Below are 25,309 nucleotides of genomic sequence, written 5' to 3'. Positions count from 1 at the left end.
AGGAGAGGACAAGGCTCCTGACACTCAGCTGAGATTCATCCTGCCTAAACTGAGAAATTTACAGTGTCAATACCTACACCTGAGGCAGTGCCTCCAAGATCCCTTCCCAGTTAATGGGAAATGCAAACTTCCAGGACCCAACCAAAAGGGAGTTGAGACAAACTGGCTCAGACAACCTGGTGTCAGGTAAAAGCTACCCCAGCCCAAATCCTTACGTTATGAAACACTACAGGTACCTGCCTTTAAAACACGAAAGTATTCTAAGCGAGCAAAACGAAAAGAAGGTGAAGAATTAATTAACTAAATAGAGGTGATTAAAGTAAATAAAGGAAACAATTATATCAAAATAAAAGACAAGAAAGATGATTAAATGAGTCTTCAAAAGACCCATGAGAAACTCATGAAAGACATAATATGCATTTACCTGGTTTTTATTCTTTCATGATTTCATTTTCATTTTTATTCACTACCATCTGATAATTGCAAGAAACAGTTACTTTATCCATGGGCAATTTAAACCATTTTAATTTTTTTTCCAGGGCCAAGAGACAAAAGAACCTATTTATTGCCTGAGGGGATTTTTACTAAAATGAAAGCTTAATCTTTCATGTTTTTTTAAGCAAAGGCTTTTAAAAAATCATTTCTAACAATGCTGTAGGGAGAGACTTCCATGGGTATGCAAAATTGAAATTATAAATTTACAATTATAAAAAAAAATTAATAGTTTGGGGGATTGCATTGTCTCTGTTCTTTCTGAATGAATACTGTTTCAAGCTTAAGAGAAAGTATTTAGCACATGGAGGAGAATGAGTGTCCTTAGACTCTCTTGCGGTCAAAACTATTTAGTAAGAATGTATGATAGAAAGATCATTGGAGTTTAATTTATTTGGAAATATGTGATTGTATGAACCTTGAAGAATGAGTTCCATACAGATGGAACACTCACTATTAGAGGCTGAATATTTTAATCTTCTTTTTGAATATATTGCAATTAGAAGCCAGCAGCAAAACTTGACACCCTCAAATATCAGATGCCCTGTTGGTTCCTCACTTCCTGGCCTGTTTTTCTGTGTTGCCAATGTATCAAAGTCAGTCTGACCACCATCCCTCCATAATAGTTTGATGCACTGAAGGTTGCTAAATCTTATCTATGTAAAATTAAGCTGCAAGATGAATTTTAACTGAAGTAACCACCTTTTGGGGCTTTTATGACACATGTCTACAAAGGATGGAACAAGAGCTCTTGGTCAAAGATTGATTCAGAAGAGAACTTCAGGAGAGATACAGTTATATATGGGTAGAGACATGGATATGATTTATGTGGCTGCTATGGTTTAAGGCATAGTAGAAGTACATGCTCATGCCCATCCCTGTTCCGTGCAGTATTTTGGCTTTAACAGCATCAAGAAAAGGATTAAATTTAAACATGTACCTTTGCACTCTCCTAAATTTGGGCAGGTTTCTGAACTAAGAAATATTAATTTAATGCATTATCTGGAGAGACACAAACATTGCTTCCTGGGCTTAGTGAAGGCTTTGAAATCAGACAAAATAATTTACACTTATGAAACACAACAAACTGAAGTGTTCTATTAAAAGAAATCTAGACCAAAAAAATACCCTCAGGGCCTCCAAATATCTACACACTGAAAGGCAGATTTAAATGTTTTCTGCCAACATATTTCAAGTTTTAATGGAAATACTTTGAGCTACTATGAAAAGCTTTATCAAACTAAATTAATTTTCCATAGAGCAGAGAAGAATCATTGAAGGTATTATTCAGGTTTACAAAATATTTAATAGGGTGGAGAATGTGGAACCAGATAAGAAAGGTTAAACTGAAGGACATTTTAACAAGGCTTGATTTTAGGTTGGTTGTGCAACATAAATAGGTCAATGGACCTATTAGATATAGACTTTCTCTTTGACACACCAAGCTGTCTAATATTAGAAACACTTGTGTACAGCTACTACCTGTAAGACTTTCAAAAGCAATTGTCATTCTGAATACGCTATTTCAAAGGCTAAATGTCCAGAATTTCTTGAAAATAACACATCTTCAACGTGTTAGCCAAAATCATTAATCTCTCTGGAAAAACCTTGGTATCTGCTCTACAATACCACCCTGAGCAATACTAAGCTCTAGTTATCCCAAAGAAGTATCTGCCCAGCCCAGCTGAAGCACCTTCCTAACCACGTGCCTCTGACTTGGACATCAGATGAAACCACCATCCAGGTCCTCAAGGAGCCTCGAGACCAGGTTAAAAGAGAGAATAGCAAGTCAGCCAGGCTGGATAAGAAGATTGTGTTGGAAAGGGAGAGAGGAAAATGCGGACCTTAAGGATAAATCTGAGTCCTGTGCTAACATGGCAAGACAAAGAGCATGACAGAAACATGCTGCTGCCTGAAGTTCTGGTGCCAGTTTGCTGCAGAGCAGCAATGATAAGGAAAGTTCATTTCCAGCCCCTCTGCACCGCGGTGCAGTACGTTGAGTTGCCCTGAGAAGTCTTGTCAGTATGGCTCAAGAAATGCTGAGCGTGCTTTGGGAGGACAGGCCGCTCAGACATTTAACAGCTAAACTGCAGAGATACTACAGAGCATCCATGAAATGCAACATTTCCGCTTCTATAAATGGGTGACATTTCGACAGGAGGAGCGCAGAAGCACTGACACCGAGACTAGCCTTTTCCAAAGCGTTAAGCCCCAGCTCCAGGACAGAGGGAAGAGATTGCTCAGGTTTAAAAAAATACATCAGCAAACCAAAATTATTTTCACCCAATCTGCTTCTCAGAGATGTTACGAATGAATATTATTTTTAGGTCGAGATGAAGCTCACACCAGAAACAGGAAAATGCTGCACAAACTTAGTATTAGCCAAGCTGCCTTCCATTTAACCTCTCCCCCAAACAAACAATAAAACTGTAATATAACGGGAAGCGTTGGCCAGCTTTAACACCCAGCACCACATTCTGTCCCAGTTCTATTGTGCAGTGAAGACTGTTTTCCTTACTGATGAGCTCAAACCGTCTGCCATGAATTACTTTTTCATGGGGAATAAATACACACTTAAACAAGATTAAACACAAATGTTCTTTAGTGGTGTCTAAAATAATATGAATGTTTTTTAGAACAGCAATAAACACACTTCATGATGCAAATAATTACACCCCGCAGCCTTTATGTAAAGATAAGTGGCCGGATTCTTGACTCAGCTACATCACTGTAAATCCAGAGTAACTACACTGAATCGACATCTCTCTGTGGATTCTGGAGATGCTGAAGTGTTACTGAACTCTGGATTTGCCCTGATTTCTCTCTATCGTTTTGCAGACATGGGACATGCATGGCTAAAAGTCTACACGGTGGTCACGGAGGCACCACCACCTCTTATCCTGTCCCTTATCCCCCCATAAATCTGTCTTTTGTTTAGTGTAATGAAGTCAGAATCTGGCTGTGTATTCCTTGTGCATCTGATATCACTTCTGTAACTGTACGCTCAGTTAGGACCAGAAGAAAGCTCAACTGAGGCTACAGCAAGGAAAAGAGAAGGCAAAAAGGGAGAAGGACTTCACAAAAATTCATGATGGGTGAAGGCAATACATGCGTGATGTGCTGGGAATCACAGAGCTGTCTCTCAGGGATTAAAAAGAACCAACTCGGTTATCTTTCTGTAGGATGGGAAGAATTGGCTTGTGTTCTGAATTCTTTCTGAAAAGCATAATTTAGCTTAAGTTTCCCATGCAATTGTAATTTTCATGTAGAGTTTTGTAAGATGGGTCCATTAGACTTTAATGGCCCCTGAAATGAGTCTGGAAAGGTGAACATGCCCATATTGGACCACTTGAAAAATTACTTATCTGCTTAAAAATAACAGCAGCAAAAATGTATTCAGCTATTAAAAGGGTCTCTAGAAATTATATGAGCACAGAACTCAGACACAACATAGAATCACTGTTTTAACTATCATCTTCCCATTTATTCTCATTTTTGTATTTTGAAAGCAAGCACTCTGCTCTTACCGGGACTTGTGAGGGCTCCCAGAGCACCAGTCGTTGTGGAGAGAGGATTTGCATTGGTGGTGGTAGCTGAGGTTTGGGCGGCGGCTGCTGCGGCTGCTAAAGTTGCCAAATTCTGTAATTGTAAAGCGTTCATGCCTGCATGGAGAAGCAATAGGATTAATTAAAACATGTAATTAAAAAAAAAAAAAAGCTATTTTCTATGGACATGGAGCTTTGGATGTACCTTGCCAAGAGATTCAGCTCTTCTTTTCATTCCCAAGACATCTATAATCTGGGAAGCACCTCTTACAGTCCCCAAATAGCATCTCTCACCTCTCTACCTTGGAGCTGAGAGAATACAGCAAAGGCACCAGCCTATAGTTCAGGAAAATTAAACCTGGTTTGTGCCTCTTCTGTAAGGGAAGTGTAGAATTAAAAGTCATTTAAACTCTGTGTGAAGCCCAGGTGCAATACTATTTCCTGACACAACAGGAGGTGTAAAGAAGATAACTAACATTTAAAACACATTCAGGACAGGGTCATATAATTGGGATGAATACAATTTGTTTCCCATGTCTCCTCTGAATGTATCTACTAAGGCTACACTGTGCAGTAGCCAATAATTGTGCTGATTTTCCTTTTGATGGTTCATTTCTAAAAACACGTATGAACTAAGAACATCAAATTAGTATCAGTCTGATCACAGAGCCATCACTGAGGTAGGGACTTTCAGGCCGTAAGCTCTGGACTGTGATATCAAGTCTACTCAGTCATCTGTCACTTCATTATTTTAGAAGATGTGGGGGAGATATACCTGCATTTCAACGAGGACCTTCAAGAAATGCATGCATTTAAATAGCAAAGGCTTTAATTTAGATGACAAGTAAAAAAGTACAAACAATAAACAGAATTTTTATTAAATGGAAAAAAATATAATTAAGGAACAGCAAATGGCTTTCATTTGACTTAAATCAGAGGGACAGGAGTCTGCTTCTCCAGAGGCCTTCAAAAGTAGGCCTACCTTTTACCTTGGACTACACAAAGTACTTCGGCACTTACTCTAAGGCAAAATGCTTCAGTAAGAGACTAAAATGCAGAAAGAAGTTAGGTGCTAGCGTTCACCAGACTGGATCCTTCTCAGGATCCTCTGAATAAGATACACTGTCCACAGGGGCGATGATCAGACTGGGTGTCTACATACAGATGTGAGAAAAATTGTTTGGACGGCAGTGAGAGTTCATCCTTTTTGGTTTGGACACATGAGGGAGAGCTGTGCATGCTGCTTGAGCCCTCAATAGAATTGACAAAGTGCACAAAAAACTCATAAAACACTAAAACAGTTTCATAATGTTCTTGTAGTCCTGATAATATAAGTACACACAAAATGTTAGGTGGTAGGAAGAGCAATACCTTTTTCAGACCAAGTGATAGAGCTGGGAAGACTGTACGAGTCTTGGGGAACACCCAAAGAAGAGCCTGAGCGCCTGGAAACGTGTCCAATTTTTTCTGAATGTTAGTTTGTCTAACAAGAGACATTACTTCTCCCTGCACTCTTTGTTTCTCAAACCAGGGGAACTTAATAACAACTTGGAGAAGATGGAAAAAAAAGAGGTTAAACATAATACTTTGTAAGTATGCTTGAGAGGAAAAAAATGCAATGAAGGAGAGGTATTTTCTAGGAATTGAGAACTCCTGCAATAATGCAGAGTGATATTACTTTCGAATGCATATGTTGCAGACTCAGGTTGGTACAATCAATGGGCCCCATAAAGAGGTATTCTCACTGGCCCAGCATTAGGAACTCTGAGGTGAACCTTGATATAAGCATCTATTTGTGAATAAATCCCCAAATTTAAACACAGCATGTTCCAACAGGCAGGTCAGGTCTCAGGTGAGCACCTAGCATGGCTGAGGTTCTAACTTCTGCGCCTCAGTCAAATGCCCAAAGTTAGCTCAGATGTTGGTGCTTTTGAAAACATGACACGATGACTATGTTAGGAGTAGGGTTTTAGTTGATCCAAGATCCATCACGTTGCAGTCTGGAATCTGCACAACACACTTGGAGGAATTATGTGACCAAAAAAGCTCTTTTAGGTTCCTTTTGGAGGCTAACAACCATCTTAAAAAATAAGGCTTTTCTCAAACCCTACCAACTAAAACTATTTTGCAAGGCACAATAAAGCTACCCTAGTCACAAGTCATTATTAACCTAGACAATCAGGTGTAACTACTCAACAAAGTGATCACAGGTCATTGTTGCAATTTGGTCAGTCTTCTAAACCAGATCTCACAAAGTTTAAGTGCTTAAAATACAAAGATAACTCTGAAATGGCAAAACTGTACCTTAATTACATGGACATTTTATAAATATTAAAGAATTAGATATTGGATACCCAAATGAGTAGAATAAAACTGCTTAAAACATCTCAAATCTTGAACAAAGTAATCTTCTAAAGCAGGAAAAGTTGACTGAATATTTTAAAAAACTTTTATTTTTACTATCAGTCTAAAACTAAGTTTTGGAAGCAGCATCATATTAACAAATAAATTTCTGAAACCAGAGATGGTAAGGAAATTCATAACAGTTTTCAAATCTTATCTCTGGTTTAACTTGAGAACTTTTCAGTCAAAAAGTACAATTCAGATAGAAATTCAGATAGGGTATTTGGCTAGCATAATTTTAATTTATTTCTTTTTAATTACTCAGTTGACCTCCTTGCTTGCCTTGGGTGTAAAATTATTATTATTATTTTTTTCATTAAAAAATCCTCTTTCTTTGGTAGTAAGATTCTGCAGATTATTTCAAACAGGATTTTATGGATCGAGAAGACTTAAGCTGGGGTCCAGCTCTTCACAAACAAAGCAGACAGTGGTTCTCAAAATGAGATATGGAATCCATTTTCATCCTGGATTGATATTCGGTCCTTAAATATCATTTACCTTCCTTTTTCATAAGAGGTATGAATAATTCAGCAAAGAATGTCCAGCAAACATTGCTGGTCTTCACTGAGGCCACATTTCATGCCATTCTGTAACGGAGATTTGGTAAAACAGTGGGTTGCTCTCCACCATGGCAGCATGGTTTTCTATCACCCACTGGTTAGCTATTCATCAGAAGAATCAGTCATAATCAGCTTATATTTCTTCTGTGGGGAGGCTTCCACTTTGGACTTCTAAACAGCACACACGGCAGGATTAAATAATAGCGAACCAATACAGAACGGTACTAGACGAGAGACTGCAAAATAGCTTCACCTAGATAAAAATGCATGGACTTTTCTCCAAACCTCAGTTTAGAAGCAAATGGATTTTGAAGCAATTTAATACTGCGTTTTCTATTCATTTTATATGCACGGCTTCGTCCATGCGTGCAAGGCTGCAGAAGGCTATGAGCATGGAGGGCTGTGAAGCTGGAAGGCAGCATACGCGCACTGTACAGCACTCAAGGAAAAGTACAGCAGGCAAGACAAGGTCAGCAGGCAGCAGAACAAACAACCGCTCTCTCTGGGCTCGCGAACCACCGTTGCGCCTGTGTGGATGCAAAACAAACACCAGCATTGCCTCATCCCACAAAAACATTTTTTTATAGTGGGACATTTCCTGTGGAAGCACAAGAGGAACCCATCAACTTGACGAAAGAGTTTCAATGCCAAAAAAAGATTAAGAAACAAGAGCTAGGCAGTGACGAAGCCGTCTCCCCACCCAGTGTGTTTTACTGTAGAGGTGACTAAAAGACACTGGCCACAAACCAGCTCTGCAGATGTTATAGGGTGTCAGCTTCGGTGTCTTCAGAAAAAAGACTGCTGCTTGTTGTCACACACGCATAAGAGGACAGCAAAGAGCCCCGCTGAACTGAGCACCCGAATGTGACAGCAAGGACTCATGGCACACACCGCCATCCAGCATACTCTAGAGCTGCTTGTGTCAACAGGTTTATCGCTTAATATGCATCCTCTTTAGGATCCTCTGTCTGCTCAGACATATAAAAAATAAGTCCTGTCATCACTGTTTCACATTCCCCAGGCATTTTACCATCTCTGCTCCCTCTTTATTGGTTTCTCCCATCAACTTGTCAAGTGCGGCAACATCCCACTTGCTAGGACAAACTTGGAGGAGGGAAACCAAATGCTCTCAAGTCCCAGACCCAAAAAGTACTTTGCTTTCAAATGGGGATTTTTGGTTCAGTTGAACTTCAGCCAAGGTATAGTTCTGTGGGACTAATCTGCTCTCTCATTCTCTCCCCTTTCACATACTGTCTTCACACACTTCACATCCTACAGCTTTTTCAAAACAGTCCCAAATCTCGCAACAGAGCTGGACCGCAAATGAGTAGATCGTTTTTATTTGAAAGTGCTGCTCACTCAGCAAATGCACCTCTCTCTGAAGAAATGCAAATTGCTTAACGGTGAAGAACAGCCTCATAGGCAGAGCTGCACATGAAAAATGAAAATCCCCCTGTAGGGGAAAAAAAACTTCTGGGTAAGGAATAGCTCTTGATCTTCATGATGGAGACGATGTTAGGAATTAAAGGGAAATTATAAAAAAACCCCAGAATCACAATACAGTTTGATTTCATTTTTAATAACATGTATTTACCAGTGTGCTATCAGCTTGGCAAATATTCAAGATTGCAAGGAAATTCAACTTTCATTTTGTTATTTGGCAGATTAAAAAAACAATTAAATTATGTACAAAACAGATGCACAGTATGCCCTGCTTGAAACTTAAGATTTTTTAAAAAATTATTTATAAGGATAGGGGCATGAAAATTTAATTTAATGTTCACCTTAGGTAATTTTGTGTCTTATTGTTCACAGCAATTACCATAAATCTACATATCAATAAGCGAGAACAGATGTCAGTTGTTACAAGTGCTTGCCAATCAGGACTGTTAAAAAGTGACAGATGGATGGTGATAGAACATTCTCATAAGGCCTATTAGCACATTCGCAGGAAATTTTTGTAGTGCTGCACAGTCACAGATGCAGTTCTGTGAAAACACGGGGAAATTTGAGAGCACGAGATTTACATTTTACAACTTCTTGTGCTGCCTCCGACGCAAACTTTCATACAATGAAGCAATTTACCTCATTTCAGTCACCACAGCTTTTCTCCTGTGATAACTGTAAATTTGGAATTACCGGGTATTTGTAGAGGAGGCAATAGAGTCACGTTCCTGAAGACTTCTTAGGCCTCATCAGCTCTTGGGTTTCCAAAACCGTAATAAAATCATATTAGGAAATAGCTGAGATTTGCTTGCTGAACAAATTCCTAATAAAGGAAGGCACTGGCTACATTTTAGTGACAATATATGCATGGAGAATTTCAAAGTCAGTGGTGATTATCAGAGCCAAATCTGGATAGCTCATAAGCAGTTCCCACTACCTTGACTCCCTTTTCTTTGGAAATTTTATCCTTCCCAATTATTAGGATTTATTCCTTCTGAATGAAATCCTGACTGCACCTTAAAAATTGTGGATTAAGGTAAAATTTATCATCTCCAGGCCAAAAAGCAACTGTTTGCTAACACTGACATCAGCCATTCCAGATGCTGATGTTAAAAATAGGGGTAAAGGCTTCATGGCCTGTATCTGAAAGAGTATGATTTTATTCCAGCAATATTCTAAGAACTAAAATAGACAGGAGACCTGAGCGCTACCTCCATCAAATCATATATACTCTGTGCCTACCTTTAGAAAAGCTGCTTAACTCAACAATGCTTAAGGTACCCTGACCATTTAGTATTTGATTTAGCAAAGCCCTTAAACAACTTTTAAGTCCACGTTTGATTCTGCCCTGTTTTTTAAGAGTATATGCTTAAATCCAACTGAAAGTTAGAGCTACTCGTGGACTCACATAGGATTTCAGCACATTTTCAAGTTATGCATTCCCTAAACACATTCCTGGCAAGAAATGTGCTTTTCTCAATTGAAACTTCCCCAGTCCTAGTGGGAAAGATTCATCTGATCTAACTTATCCGAAAAAAAGTTACTTGCCCAGGCTCTTGTTAGAGTCAAAGGAGAGAGAGTGAGTGGATGATTCATCTAATCCTAAAATAGATTAACCCCAGCCCTTGGTAGGGTGAACTGCAGCCTGAGAGTGTCTTCATTGACATGGCAGGGAGACCGGATGCCTAATTTCTAAACTGCTGAGGTTCAGCGGGGTGAATTCCACCCACAGAGGGGCTGAGGCAATAAAAAGCCCCTCTCCCTCCTTTCGCCGTTTATGGAAAGCCCAGCCAGAGCTACAGATCTTGTGCCCAGACTCGGCCAAACTTCCACATCATGCACTTTTACCACCTGAATAAGCACGTCTTGTAAACTGCCGAGCATTGGCTTTCCTCTCAAGGTGCCTCTCCTCCTCTGAGCAGGAGCGATGTGTGGATTGAGAACAGCCTCACTTGCTTCAAACTCAGTTTCTCCAAAAAACGCTAAATGGAGTTGTTTAATTTATTAGCTTAAACAACAACAAAAAAGTGCTAATTGTATGGGTTAAATTAAACAGGACTTTCAACAGAATTACTGTTACAAAAGCTCAATGTTTTTAGTCCCTGAGGTCAACATTTTCAAAACTGGTAGTTATCTTTAAGAAACAGCTATCTCCCTTGAGCTGGAAACAGTTTCTCAGTGACCTTTACTTTTAATATGATATCCCTAAAGAGGTCATAGCAGGAGAAGCCCTCCTTCAGTATGGCTTTGCTGGAATGAAGCCACCAAAGAGTCAGAGGATATAAAGGAACCTTGGGCCAATGCAAAAGTATAGAGCTTTTGTGCAGATGGTCCTGGCTTCCAACCGGTCCCTCCAGATCCACTGAGCCAATCCAACAATTAGAGGAAAATATTCAGAAAGCAGAACCTCACACAGTTTCTCTCACCCATCTGCTCCTACAGACTCTGCAACAGGAGGAAATCTGGCTTGGGTAACAGAAGAAGGGTGAAATGGATTGAACAGGGCTCAGAAAGGGCCAGAAGTTCAACCCAAAATGCAACTAAACTGTGAGAGAGTTTGGAAAGGACTGGAAAAAAACCATACATTGGAAAAATATAAAAAGTCCCAGCTGCAGAGGGTTTAGGGATCTGAAAGCCAAAGCAAGAAAAGCCAAAAGCATGGTTTCTTCTGCATGACTTTAGAAAGCAAAATACACTGTCTGTTCAATGAAATTAAGAGAGTCCCTTTGTGTCTTTTATGAGTAATGTGCACTTTTATGTGTCCTGAATGGTCACACATATAGAAATATTTCTGTATGAGTGAATATTTATTCCTGCCAAAACATTTTACATTAATGGACAATAGAAAACCTTCATAGAACATATATTTTTGAACATTTCAATTTTCTACAATTGCCCTATGTAATATAAAACCTCCCTGTTTACACTGTCTGTACAGTACTTTCCAGGTTCTTCTTAAACAAGTAGGTTGGCTTAAATAACTGCAGCTTTTAGGGTCTGATCCAGTGCCAGCCAAACTCAATGCAAACGTTCAAGGAACATCAATCTCCTTTGAACTAAGCCTTCCATGCAATTTGTATATATTTGAAGGAAGAATCTTTTTTTGCTTGAAAGGTTGCTAGTGCTTAATGTAGCCTGCATTGTCTTTTTAAAGTAAGACAATCAAATCACATAATGTAATTCATCTACGTTATTAGCCTTCCCCAAAGAAAAAGCACGGGCTAGACACTGAGGCTTGAGAGGCACGTGAGAGAAAACATTGCCTTTAAATTATCATTGGCAGATAGCAGAGGAGGGGAGGAAAAGTTAAGAACTGCTCACTAGAAAATATACACTTGATGATGGTATGTGCTTGCGTGTTTTACAGGGGACTGTGAAGCAGAGTTTGGCATGGTAAGGTTAGCTGCTGTAATCAAGACCAGGGGATTACTCTAATGCCAAAGGCAGCATTACCAACTTTCCCAACTTTATTACCAGTCTCAACATATTACACTGTTTTCTTCAGCTTGGTTCTGGAAATAAAACGATTTAATGAAAATCTCATTTTTCAATAAAAATGAGAAAACCTAAACTGGAGAATCAAGCGTGAAACCTTAAAGCTTGGAAAGTTAAATGGCAAACTACTACTTTTTGTCTCTCAAATTTTAATATCTTACAAATTTTAGTTAAGCCAGTTTCATAATTTGCTTGGACTTCACGTATGACTTATGAACATAGGGCAAAGGCAATACCAAACATACAGTAGGGCCAGTGGGCTGCTAGAGCAAGAATAGCATTCAAGTTTAGAGCTGGTGCTCTGTGTGTTTAATGTCTGTATGTTAGTGACTTCTTGAGAAAAATCCCCATTTTTCTTTGGATTGGATCCCCAGCTCCCAAACAAACAAACAAACAAACAAACTCCAATTCTCTTCAACCAGAAATGCCTAAAAAACCCACTCCTTTCAACAAAACCGAAGAATCCCTGCTTTTGCCACATAAAAACTACTTTAAGCAGACTGAGGCATGATATTGGGGAAAGGGAATTTAAAACTTCACACTGAAGATCAGTGTCTTTGCTCTGCTAGGAAAGAAAATTGCTTTGATTTAAGAAATAATATCTCTGAGGGCTGCATGGCAAATATTTCTTCCCATGTGCAGCAGGGTGTGTGCTGTGTCCTTTCTGTTCAGTACAGAGACAACATGGGCTTTAGCAGTACAAATAAATACTTGCAGATCCAAAGGTCCTTAATTTTGGTCAAGGGGGTGGCTGTATTAGAAGTCCTAACTTAGTAAACCATGACTTCATTAAGACTTAAGCACAAAACAGGTGCTAGAGCCCTGACATGTAAGTAAGAGTAAAATTTCAATTGCTCATGTGGCTTTTGATCAAACTTTTAGCGTCTGAATTCAGTGGTAAGCACACCCATTGAGTTCAAAGATAAAAGTTGGACCCCTCAAACTCAAAGTTCAAAGAACTTGCAAGCTGCAATGATGGATCTTCTTTAGCACCTTATTCAATTGTGTCTAGATTTTATTCCTCACTTTGAAATATTTTATTAATAGGCAAGCTACATGCAATATGGAAATATATATTAATTAGATTCATTTTTGTAGAATGAACATATATAGCTTAAGTTAAACAACTCTGGGCCTTTACAAACATTCAAGGATGGCTTCAGCAGCTAATGCAAGATCTTGCTGCAGACACAGTAGTATTTTCTGTTCCTTTCACAAAACATAATAAACGAATCTTTAATACTAGATGCACACATAACATAGTACCACATGATTTCTGAGGAGAGGACGTGAACTCTCAGTCCTAATGATGAAATAGCGCTTAGTCTTTGGCACTTTCATGTAGAGCTGCAGCTTGGAGAGAAATTTAATATCACTAATTTGACCTTGAACATCAAGGTTTAAGACTTACGTGTTTTGGGGAAAGAAAGGAGTAAACTTCAAGCTGTTTTGATAACATGAATGTAAGACAAAAAATACATATTTTCTAGTAGAGGCTGTCAGTCATTAAATTATCCATAGATGAGAGCATTAGCAATCTAATCTTTAGTCGAGAAGGCATATCCCTCAAGTAACAATGACGTGCCACTACGATTTCTTAAGATGATTTTCTACTAGACTCAAGACCATATGATTTTCAGAGAGTAAATCACACCCTGGATTGAGAGTCCATCCTGAAATTACTTGACTAAAATTCTTAGTTTCAACACAGTTCTTGGAGACAAAGCTGAATCTACACTAACAGTGAGAAACAGGCAACAGAAAACTTCTAAGGTGCACATAATGCAATGGATATCACATCATTTTTCCTCGGTGCCTCAATTCTTTCATTTTGTAGACCTAACCAAATATGAAAACATTAAACACAACCTCTGAGCTCAAAGCCACTTCCCAAACTGCCAAGTATAAAACTGTTACTGAACTGCTCTGTTCTGTTTATCATATTAAGATACATTTTTGTGATGAAAAAATGCTAGATTGCAAGTGTAACATAATAGAACCAGCAAGCACTGCCAGCAGGTCTGAGGAAGAGAGAATAATTCAGAGATATTGTCATCTGTAGGCCAATTTATATTGTCAGACAGAAGGTTCACATTAGTCTCTGATGTCACTGCAATAATGGCATAATATAATGATTGAGCAAAGAATACCTGTGGGGTATAGCTATACGGTGCGGTATATCTATACTTGTTAAAGTATTTCAGGATTAATTCAAAGCAGAATCAGAAGAAGCAGAAGACCAGGACTAAAAGAAGAGTGAGAAAATGGTGTTCATAAAGACTTCTGAATATTTTAGCCCTTGTTTTGTGATGATGAAGCAAGCACAATGTTGTATTTCATTGATTCAGTGGGTTCATGATTAAAATAAACTAATGTAGCAATTTAGGGGTTTTGTGCTTCCTTTTTTTTTTCCCCTCTAACAAGAAAAAAAGCTTTTTAACAGTTTCTCGCGGCAGGCATAATGTGCATCTGTGCTCTGATTTACTGCACATGCTGCCTTCTCTAGCATCATGTTAAGTTAGGGTATCAGCATGGTAGGTCACACAGTGGGAGTGACCTTTTGCTAATCACTACACATCAGTTACTACTGGCACACAGCTCATTACTAAGAAACCCTCCAACTAGCTGGCTTTCAAATCCGCTCACACTTTGATTTTTTTTTCCCTTTTCTTTCTTTCTTTTTTCCCCCAGACTAAAGATTATACTTTTACATAAAAGCTTCTGTTGTGTAATTTTGTCAACTAGGGTTCCAAAGTCAAAAAGGCACCCAGTTAATTTTCCATGATTATAAAAGGAGCCTGAAAATTCATACTGAAGGTAGGCCTGTAATCTTGGGTTTCATTAAAAAGGTCAGAGCGTTTTTACTCACCACCTATTATTAAAATGTTTGAGGGCTGCCATTAATTTGATTTTTCAGGACACAGAAACCTCACTGGAAATTAGAATGTAATCCTGCTGTTGCTTTACTGACACTTTTCATAGGGTAGGATACGGCTGCAGGGACTCAGAGCTCTCCTGCAATTTACAATTGGTTACTTTGGACAAATGGCAGGTGACTAATGCAAGACAAACTGTTTGCACAACCTGGGAGCACTGGGTTTAATTTCAGTTTCTGAAAGAGGGGAGAAAGTGTTTCTATTGACGTTGAACTGTGAGCTGTCCCCTGCCAATACATCTGCCACATTTAATACACAACACTCCCCCCACCCCCGACAATGTGATTATTAGAGGTACAGAATTCAATAGCTTAAGAACACAAAACATAGCTGGAGCAAAATGAAATGGTTTTTAACTTACCGGCCATTTGCTGAATGCCGCTGAAGGCACCCAAGTTACTGGAGGAAGTTGCTTGCTGCAGGAGCTGCAAATTAACAACACAACACAGCAATCTATCTGACATTAATGTAACAAATGAAGATAAAACTAAAATGAGCTATCATTTCACATTTGGAGTATTTATGCTTTCCTTTACATTTATATAGTCTCTTGCTTCTATCTATTGTTGGAATGAACATCCCTAGAGTCAATGCTGTAAATCCATATTAATGTCTAATCTCTATTAAGAAACACAGAGACACAAGGGAAACTCAATAACATTGCTGCTTTAAAACAATCAATTTATTCTTTTTAACAACCAGGTGTTAAATCTATTTAAACCAACATAGCGTGACTAATTACAACCCTCTGTAGTCTAGTAGTTACCATAACTCATCTCTGTCAATCACGGTCCATTCTCCCCCACACCCTTGAATTCAGTTTTTTCTTTATTATCTTTATGAATTAAGCACACAGATACTCATTAAACTGGTACTTGTATATAACAATTTAGCCTACCTCAGTATTAATTAGCCTACCTCAGTACTAATATATATTTTTAATTGCCAGGTAAATTGCTGTTTATAATTATATCACTATGCCAAAGCATTGTATGCATACAAATTATGTATTTATGCATACACAGTACCTATATATGGATGGATCTATTTGTCTAACTTGGAACCATCAGGAACTCCCCAAGTTATCCAAAAGCTGCTCAACCAGACCTCTCAACTCCAGAGCCACAAAAAGCAGAGGCTCCCTCTCAGCTGTGCTGCAGGGGAGTCTCTCTTGGCCATCTAGGACCTAAGACACGTTGCTGTGGATTTCAGGTTGCTCCAACAGAGGCAGCAGCTAACGTCTCTTTCTCATCTTACAAATGGACCAAGGAAAATACCATTTTAAATTTATGAGAAACAAATTGCTTTCCCCTGCCACCTTCACTTTCTGTGCAAGGTAGTATGAACCACGCATGTTTAGCATTGACAAGACCACGCATTAAAGTGAAAGCCATTTCCAAATGAAAATGTGGAAAATTAGAGGCTTGAACCACAACATTCTGGTTTAGAGGCTGCACCATACAGATATGGCCCCTACAGTGTTCAGCTGCCTATCTGTCCTCCCCTAAGGAAGAACTTAAATTTTATTCCAGCTATAAAAAAGAGACTCTAACATTCAAAAGAACAATAAAACTAATGGAATCAAATTTTATTTTGCAGCATGAGTAAACTTTAAATGCTTGCCTTGGACAGCACTGACACATCTTGAAATGTTTATTCAAATTCTATTCCTTGTTATTTATTTTTAGACCATGTGATAAACATACAGATTTTTTTATATAGAAGAAGACATGCTATGTATCCTGGAGGACTTAGCAATTTATTGCAGGGAGTTTACTATAGCTGATTTACCATGGTTCTAAAAATAAATACATCATAATATATCCACCGCCTCTGAAATGAACTTACAGCTAGATATTGTGGTGTGAGTCCTCCAAGACCTGTGAGGTTTCCCCAAGTGGCAGTATTGAGCTGTTGCATCTGCTGTGCCAACTGCTGCTGCAAACGCCGCTGCTCCTTGTCCTTTTGGGTATCGGCAAACTTCACCACGATTGGCGAAGAGCAGCCCTGTGGTTAGACAGATCGGGAAAGACAGAAGCGTTAAATCACACCGAGTCACCCTCGCACTGTGAGCTCAGCCATGTCCCATAGGGCCACCGGCAATGGCATGACCTGATCGCTCACCCTCTCTTTGTGATTGGCATATGTAGGACCGCAAGGACTAAGATTTTCAGCTTCTTAGGAAAAGAGGCTATGGAGAAATTATTGATTCCCCAGTTCTTTTTATAAAGCACCTTTCCTCAGGCTCTCTTTTCCTTCCAGCTATCAAAACTGTTGCCAGAGACAACGAAGTGTACCAGTCCTCTTTAATTAAGCTTCACAGCTGATGAGATGGATGTGATGCTTTGTCTGCAGTCTGTTTTCAAGGCATCGCCAAAGGGAGAGGTGTCCAACCTCCCTGCTGCCAGGGACCACACAGCCAACACTGCCCTGCCACCACGGTCTGGCTGTGCGGTCATGCTCGGTGCAGCTGGCTTGTGTATCCTACATAAACAGCCTGTCAGCAACCGATTTACTGCAGCGCCCATCATCAGTGGGTCACTAGTCCTTTTCATATCAAGGATCCCCAGTCCCAAGTGAGCACAAAGGGCGATGCTGCTAGGACAATTCACCCACCTGCAGTCCGCTCCCAGGCACGCTTTGTATCAAGCACCCTTGAGATGTGAACAAAGGGCAGGATGCAGACCAAAAGTGACTAGTTCTGGTGATAGCATCCCATTCCTGATTGCCACCATTTCTTCTATTGCTTCTATGAGCCTCTTGTTGCATGATATGGGAGGGCTGTAAGACACCTTAGGAAATAGGGAGGCTGTAAGAAAGAACTAGAGGTCTGCAGCCTACTCCTCACCCATGTCTGAGGGACCCTTGGGAAGAAGTAGGAGGTCATGGACCAGATGGACTGTCGAGGTAAGCTGGATATTTCCCTTGGACTTCAGATTGGGTGTTCCTGGGCTAAGTCACTGAGAGAATGAGACATGTGGGCATGAAAGATGTCTCTGTCGCTCTCACTCTTATTTTTTTTCCCCCAGTAACATATAAAAATATGTTTTCATATTTTAACCTTTCAAGTCTTCATTTTTTCAAATCAAGGGAGCAAACTATATACTGCAATGATTCAGTTCTTCAAATTAATTCAAGCATTTTGTGAGTCATAGAAACTGTCAATCCATTGCATACTGTTTTCCAACTTCACAGGATCCAATGAATAACTTCCCTCCACCCGCCATGCTTTGTTATACTAATTTCTTGTCTAACTTCAATCTGAACACAATAGTAGGAATGAAAGGTGACTCAAGTCCAAAAAACACAGCAGCACTTTAGCCGAAGTGTCTAGCGTGGGATGGGGAGCGGGGTTATACTTAACCTAACTCTTCCCATGGCTGCTCTCACAACACTGTGACCATCTTCAGAAAAGTTCCTCTATTATTTACAAAAAGCAGCCATGTACCTTTTCTCTGAAGAACCTCACACCAGGAGAAATGATAAGAATATTCACAATCAACAGACAAAATGATGAAATAAACCACAATAATAATATCTCTTGTATGAAGATCTCCCATCAATACTGTTCTTTTAGAATTATCCCAGAAAATCATCACTTGTGATTTATTATTCCACCTCCAACTCCTTTCCTGTGCGTTTCATTGTAAAAATGTCTTTCAATGTTTCAATGAGGAAGAAAGGAGATACGTACCACTCCAGCAATCAAATAAAGATTATGAAGGAGTCAGCCTGTTACACAATTACCTCTCTCTAGTGATTTCTACACTAATATTAAACACAAGACTCTTAAAAAAAAAAAAAAAAGAAAGGAAAAGGGGCCATGGGTGGAGGGTGTGAGAGAATTTTTTCTGGTTTTGCTAATAAAAAAAGCAAGCTGTTTCTACTTAATATGAGGTTTGGTAGCAATGGGCTAAGAACAACCAGAACTTACTGCATTCTACCTAGATGTACAGGAGAATCAAGTCTATTTCCAAAGAAATAGAAATCAATTTCAAAGGAAGAAATATTATATGGCTATTTCAGTTCTCAGTTCAGCAGCTCAGCACTCAACACTACAGCTGACATCATATTTATGAATGCTTAAATGTCAGTAAATTGTATAAAAACAATATCTCTGCAATTTATGAATCTATAATTCATTTTTTCACTGTCTGCTCTATATTTCATCGCTTCATCATTTTCAAGAGAGCAAACATTCTGAAGACTGAAATTATATGTAGCAAGTGGCAGTGACTCTATATGAGAAAAGACTTGTTATTGTTGCATCAAATTTACTCCATGATAACAAATTAGTGTCTTCTACTGGTACTGCATTTGAGTGCCTTAAACAAAAAAAAAAAAATCCACAGAAATGATATAGAAGAGCAAAAACTCTAGAGCAGCAATTATGTTTTTAAAATCAGTTGATTTAACCAGGTCAGAAAGTCAGGTGGAAAGACTAGTAAGAGAATTCATTATTCTATGAGACGTGCTCATCTGGATATTAACATCCCCATTGTTCTTTCTTAGTCCACTTTGAAAATTTATCTCAGTCAACGATGTGTGCCAAAGAACTCAAAATAATGAAATCAGAAAAAAATTCTGCAGTAATTGGGTTGAAATGTAATTGTCCTCCCAGCCCACTTTTGTTTGCAAAAAAACATGAAACAAAAATGTCCAAGGAGCGCTCTTTCAGGCTGAGAGTTGAGATTTAACACCAGCTAACCCAAGTTAACCTTTTACTAGAAGACTATGGGCAAAAGCGAGCAAAATTTTTTTGCTTAAAAAATTATTTCTGTTTTATGCTCTTCCATTTTCTACCTTGAGAGGAAGCTCCCAGCACACACATAAGGTGAGTTTCCCTTGCTCATTCAGTGGCATGGTATCTCCACCCCATTAGGGACATTTTCTTCCCAACAGCTGGTGCTGCCTTCCTATTTTTCTTTGTGTTGACAAGAGAGGATGTACAGACTTTGTTGAGTCCCTCACGCACAGAGCTCGAGGGTGTACTGCTTCTCTCCAAGAAGGGACTCTCAGCCTAAGCTCCACTGACACAAAGACCCAGATGTGCAAAGCGCAAAATATTTGGAATCACCTTGCCAAGTTGGGGATCTCATTGATGATGTCTCTAAAGGTGTTGGGAAGCATTTTGATCCAAGAGTAACTATTCTATAGAACTACTGTCAACAGGAGTATCACATCAAAACGCAGCCTCTTTTGGAGTACTGCATACAACAGAAGAATGGGAGAATTTGTCTGGTAGGTATTATCTCTTTAATTTTACCATCTTCTGAAGTAGAGCTGTGTAAAATTCATTTTGCTAGACAGAAAAATACATTAAAACACATGGAAAAATATAGGTAAAACAGTATCACCAATAAACATTTCCTTTTTACTTGGAATCAAACCCAGCAAAACATACAGATCTGAATTAATGGAGCAGTGCATGGCAGACAAATTACTACGAGTATTATTTCAGAGACTCAAAGTGGCATTTTTTTCACAATATACTGTCAGACTGCATAGATTGTATAACATCAGCTTTCTAGTAAAGATCATTTCAATTATTCTCATCTCATTGGCAGATTCTCATCTAAAACTGTATACTCAGGGTCTAAAAATGCATTGCACTGAAAAGAAAATAACATCGATTATAAAAGAAGCCCAACAAAATTCAAACGTGATGTTTGGAAAGACAATAGCTTTGCAATGCCGGTATCATTACTTGTAGTATACAGGAAACAATTAGTGACATTTCATGCACTGGCTTGATTTTTATCTTCTCCTTCTTCTTCTCCTCTCTCTACCCTCCCACCCCTGGTCTCCCCCCTTGGCTCGTTACACAAAGCAGCTCAACGACATGACGCAATAATGATTGTTTAGCACCCAGCATGCTTTGGGAGACTAGAGCATTGCAAAGAAAAATCACTGAGAAAAAAAAATCAAAACGTCCTGGTGGAAAAATAAATAAAAAAAGAAACAAGTGCACATAACATCAATGCCACCTCTGAGAAAAATCATCACTACACGAAGATACAGTATACATAATACAGTATAACATGCACTCTCCAATGATAAGCTAGAAGATCCAGAGTAAGTAAAGACTTCATACTTGTGCGGTTTTTTGTGCAAAATTCTGAAAGACCATGACAAAAATCACAGACTGAAAAAAGTTCTGAGATTGCCAGACAAGCCGTGGCATTCGATAACCACTCCAATGAACGGATCATTAGCCTGCAGCTATATTCACATTAAGTGAACAGGTTTAAAGTTTTGTGTTGCTCATCATGATAAAATACGAGGCCACAGAGGCACTTTGGGAGGAAATAAAGAGCATTGCTTGTGAGGGGCCAGCCACGATGGTGCTCTGCAGGAAGTGCCACACTTCGATATGCTCTGTCACCATTAGCACTTTTATTGGCTACATGAAGAAGGAGAAATTATATTAACTTAAAAAGAGATTCTATTTGCAGAAAAACACATGCACTAGTAACGCAGTGTGGCCAGGTTAATCTCTTGGGCTTTTTGTCAGAGCAGCGCAAACCACAACACTTAAAAATCTATTTAGAAGAAACTAAGTTTTTTCTTTGGGGGTATGTGTGTTAAAATTAAAGTTAATTTACTCATCAGATATACTCTGAGTATGACTGAGGAGTGGTATTCACAGCTTTTTTATTTTCTGCTGAATGCCACTGAAAACAGGATCAAGAGCCGTGTTTGGATACCACACAGCAACCTTATTGTGCGCTTTCAGATCATTAAGAAAAATATGCTTCACAAAGAGAGGTAGAGTGAGTCGGTAAAAAGTTTAAATCTGTGATTGTCATGTGTCTGATCTGGTCCAGGAGAGCATGGCTTTACCATTCGCAATCATTTGCACAAAGAAAACAAAGAAAGGGCAAATGATACAGTACTGTACCTCCATGGTCTGAGACTGGTGCATGGCTTTGATTGCATTCTGTGCCATTGCCCTTGTAGAAAATGTGACAAACGCACAGCCTGTGGGAACAAGGGGACAGGGAGCAGGAAAGACAAAAACAACAAGACAAAAGGGTTGGACGCTTGTTAAACCAACACAGTCTACGAGAACGGCCACAAGACGACACTGTTCTCAGTAGTACATAAAAATAAACAACTTCTCTAGTTTATTTATTGACAGTGCTGACTTGCTAATCTGACCATAGATGAAAGAAAAAAAATTAGGTGGGGATGGGTGAGGAGAAGGGGTTTTTTCCTTTAATTTGGTTGGGTTTTTTTTTCTTTTTTTAGCCACAGGGTTTGAAATAAGTAAGGCTTTTTTACATAGAGTTTGGATTGCATAGTTTAGTCTATTCAGGCCATGCATTAACAATTGCTTGCTATGGCTTTTGTGCAGGTAAATTGTGGATAGTGAATAACTGACTGGCATCACTGGCAGCTAAACTGGGAATTTAATAAAGGAATCCATAATGTCACATATTTCCGTGATGCACCAAGAACAACCATACAAATAAGGATGAGAAAAACTCCACTGTGTAGCCTGTGACTAAGTGTGAAAAGAATCAGACAAAATTCAGTAATCTAGGTGGAATCTCAACATTTAAGAAAATAATATATTAAAAATAAAAATCTTTATGATTTTTGTTTCTCTGAGCCCGAGGTACAAGTATAATTCTTTGATCTATGAAAGCTACCACAACTTGAACAATTCTGAAGCTATGTGCATGAATAACTACAAAATCACTTTTCTCCCTCCTCAGCCTTTAAAATCATAATGAAAAGCCAGTAGGCTAATGCCTGGGCTATTTTTCCACCCTTTTACTATTGTCAGTCATACCTACACTGGGCATCGTACAGGTCAACTTTTTTAGTGCATGACTCACTGCCCTTTTGACTAATAAAAACATTGCCTTCTGAGATTTACATTTTATTCTTCATGCACCCTTGGGCATCTTAAAGAAAAAGACTGTGAAATTAATGCAGATTCAGGCTGATTTTGTAATAATACCATAGCACACTAAAAGCTTAGCTAAAGCAACACAGACTTATTTCACTTGTGATCTCTAATGACTTTAAAAGTGCATTGATTTTCAGCTCCCTTAGCCTTGCACAGTTTGAACTTAGGTTTCAGAGAATAATTTAGCGTTCCACTCAATTTCCTCAAAACATTATTATTATTACTACTTAAAAGATTTCCAAATGAAGCAAATCTAAGCACTGAGAGGCTAAAGCATATTGTCATTTTAGAGCTAATGCATGAAAGCTACATTCTGGCATCAAAAATACAATATTGTTGCCCCTGTGGCCAATGGGCAAAATAAACCATTTTGCAATCCAACAAGCAACAGATTGTTTGGTTTATGCAAATCAATTTGAGGCATAAAATACCTTTTCTTTTTTGCTCCATGTGTACCTGGTAAGATTATCAAGTCAAGACTGTATTCACATTTTCATCAAACAACAGTAAGAGAAAGCAATGCCTGATCATTACCCAAAAGCACTACATCTAGTCATGAAAATAAAGTCAATGCATTTTTGCATCATGCGGTATTTTTTTTTTTTCTCTTTAATGTAAAGGCCCTTGATACAAGAGAACCTAAGCTGGCTTACGTACCTCTGACTGATAAGTGAGCATGATAAAATCAGAAGTCAGAATTCTTTTACGCAAACTTCACAGCAGTGTTGTGACTCTACATATTTCTCGGGTAACGTAACAGCTGATGATATCTTACTGCTGTTTAGCCATGCTACGTGTTGCTATACTATTCTCATTCAGCAACAAATTTCTGTCAAAGAAAATGATGTAACAAAACAGCTTTTCTGCACGGCAATCTAGACAAAATGTGCAGTAAAAGGGTAAATAAACTACAGTACCTCCACTAGATTCCATATCGCTGCTGTGCACTAAAATTAGAGAGGCCCAAATTTACCATCAGTCTCAAAGTAATCTCTCTTAAAAACATTTCTGTTATTATCATTAACAGAAGAAATAACACCAAGGGTTTTCATTTATCTTCCTGAAAATTCAATGGGGGATGAACACAAATAGAGATATACGGGAGGGCAGGGAAGTTTGCAGACGACACCAAGTTGTGCGGGAGTGTTGATCTGCTGGAGGGTAGAAAGGCTCTACAGAGGGATCTGGACAGGCTGGATCCATGGGCTGAGGCCGACTGTATGAGGTTCAACAAGGATAAGTGCTGGGTCCTGCACTTGGGCCCCAACAACCCCATGCAACGCTACAGGCTTGAGGAAGAGTGGCTGGAAAGCTGCCCGGCGGAAAAGGACCTGGGGGTGTTGGTCAACAGCCGGGTGAATATGAGCCGGCAGTGTGCCCAGGTGGCCAAGAAGACCAATGGCATCCTGGCTTGTATCAGAAATTGTGTGGCCAGCAGGACTAGGGAAGCGATTGTCCCCCTGTACTCGGCACTGGTGAGGCCGCACCTCGAATCCTGTGTTCAGTTTTGGGCCCCTCACTGCAAGAAGGACATTGAGGGGCTGGAGCATGTCCAGAGAAGGGCAATGAAGCTGGTGAAGGGTCTAGAGCACAAGTCTGATGAGGAGCGGCTGAGGGAACTGGGGTTGTTTAGCCTGGAGAAAAGGAGGTTCAGGGGAGACCTTATCGCTCTCTACAACTACCTGAAAGGAGGTTGTAGTGAGGTGGGGGTCGGTCTCTTCTTCCAAGTAACAAGCAATAGGACAAGAGGAAATGGCCTCAAGTTGCACCATGACTTCAAGGGAAGGTTTAGATTGGATATTAGGAAAAATTTCTTCACCAAAAGGGTTAACAAGCACTGGAACAGGCTGCCCAGGGAAGTGGCATCCTTTTAAATACCATCCCTGGAGGTATTTAAAAGAGATGTGGCGCTTAGGGACATGGTGTAGTGGTGGACTTGGCAGTGTTAGGTTTATGGTTGGACTCGATGATCTTAAGGGTCTTTTCCAACCTAAATGACTCTATGATTCTAAGAAACCCCATACAGAGCCTTGAATAATATTGTTTATAATGGTCAAGCAACTGCTTCATTCACTTCTCTCGCTCTCATTATCCAGTGTGTACCATAGTGACAATTACTGAATGGAGGTTTAGAATGCATAAGAAGCATGTAAAATGTCAACAAAAATCAATAAGACACAGTTTATGCATTTATCACAATTTCTACCCAGCAGTACTGCTCTAAGTAACTTAGTGAGAGACGTTGCAATTAGCAGGTCTCAAAAGAAATGTGAATCAGCAGAGAAATAAAGCTGTGCTCCTCTCAAGATAAAGCAGACTCTCTCTTCCCTCCCTTAAGCTTTTTCTCTTTTTAACCACAAAGCTCAGCTGTTGGGGACTTCCATGCTACCACATGCTACTGCAATGCTACCGCAAAACCTCTCCCTCCTCATTCCTCAGCCCAAATCCATTTGCGTGGATCCCGTTGCCTTTGTTGTGGAGTGAAAAGACCTTCGTAGCAGATCTCTGTAAAGA

At 39.3% G+C, this 25,309-nt stretch overlaps 1 protein-coding gene across 8 annotated transcripts in view; it reads right to left on the bottom strand.

The window, feature by feature from the left end:
• Positions 1–25,309, bottom strand: part of CELF2 (CUGBP Elav-like family member 2) — a 262,119-nt gene that overhangs the window by 36,002 nt on the left and 200,808 nt on the right. For all 8 annotated transcript variants that reach the window (XM_072857596.1, XM_072857604.1, XM_072857613.1 and 5 more), the window contains exons 6-9: positions 21,779–21,858; positions 16,726–16,884; positions 15,239–15,302; positions 4,020–4,154 (exon numbers count right to left, since the gene is read on the bottom strand). In XM_072857596.1, the coding sequence (XP_072713697.1) occupies positions 4,020–4,154; positions 15,239–15,302; positions 16,726–16,884; positions 21,779–21,858 (438 nt within the window). The remainder of the gene's footprint in view (positions 1–4,019; positions 4,155–15,238; positions 15,303–16,725; positions 16,885–21,778; positions 21,859–25,309) is intronic.

The sequence above is a fragment of the Ciconia boyciana genome, chromosome 1 (assembly GCF_034638445.1).
Source record: "Ciconia boyciana chromosome 1, ASM3463844v1, whole genome shotgun sequence".
In the NCBI taxonomy this organism is placed as follows: Eukaryota; Metazoa; Chordata; class Aves; order Ciconiiformes; family Ciconiidae; genus Ciconia; species Ciconia boyciana.
The sequence above is the reverse complement of the archived record's forward strand: the minus strand, read 5'-3'. Positions and strand labels throughout refer to the sequence as shown.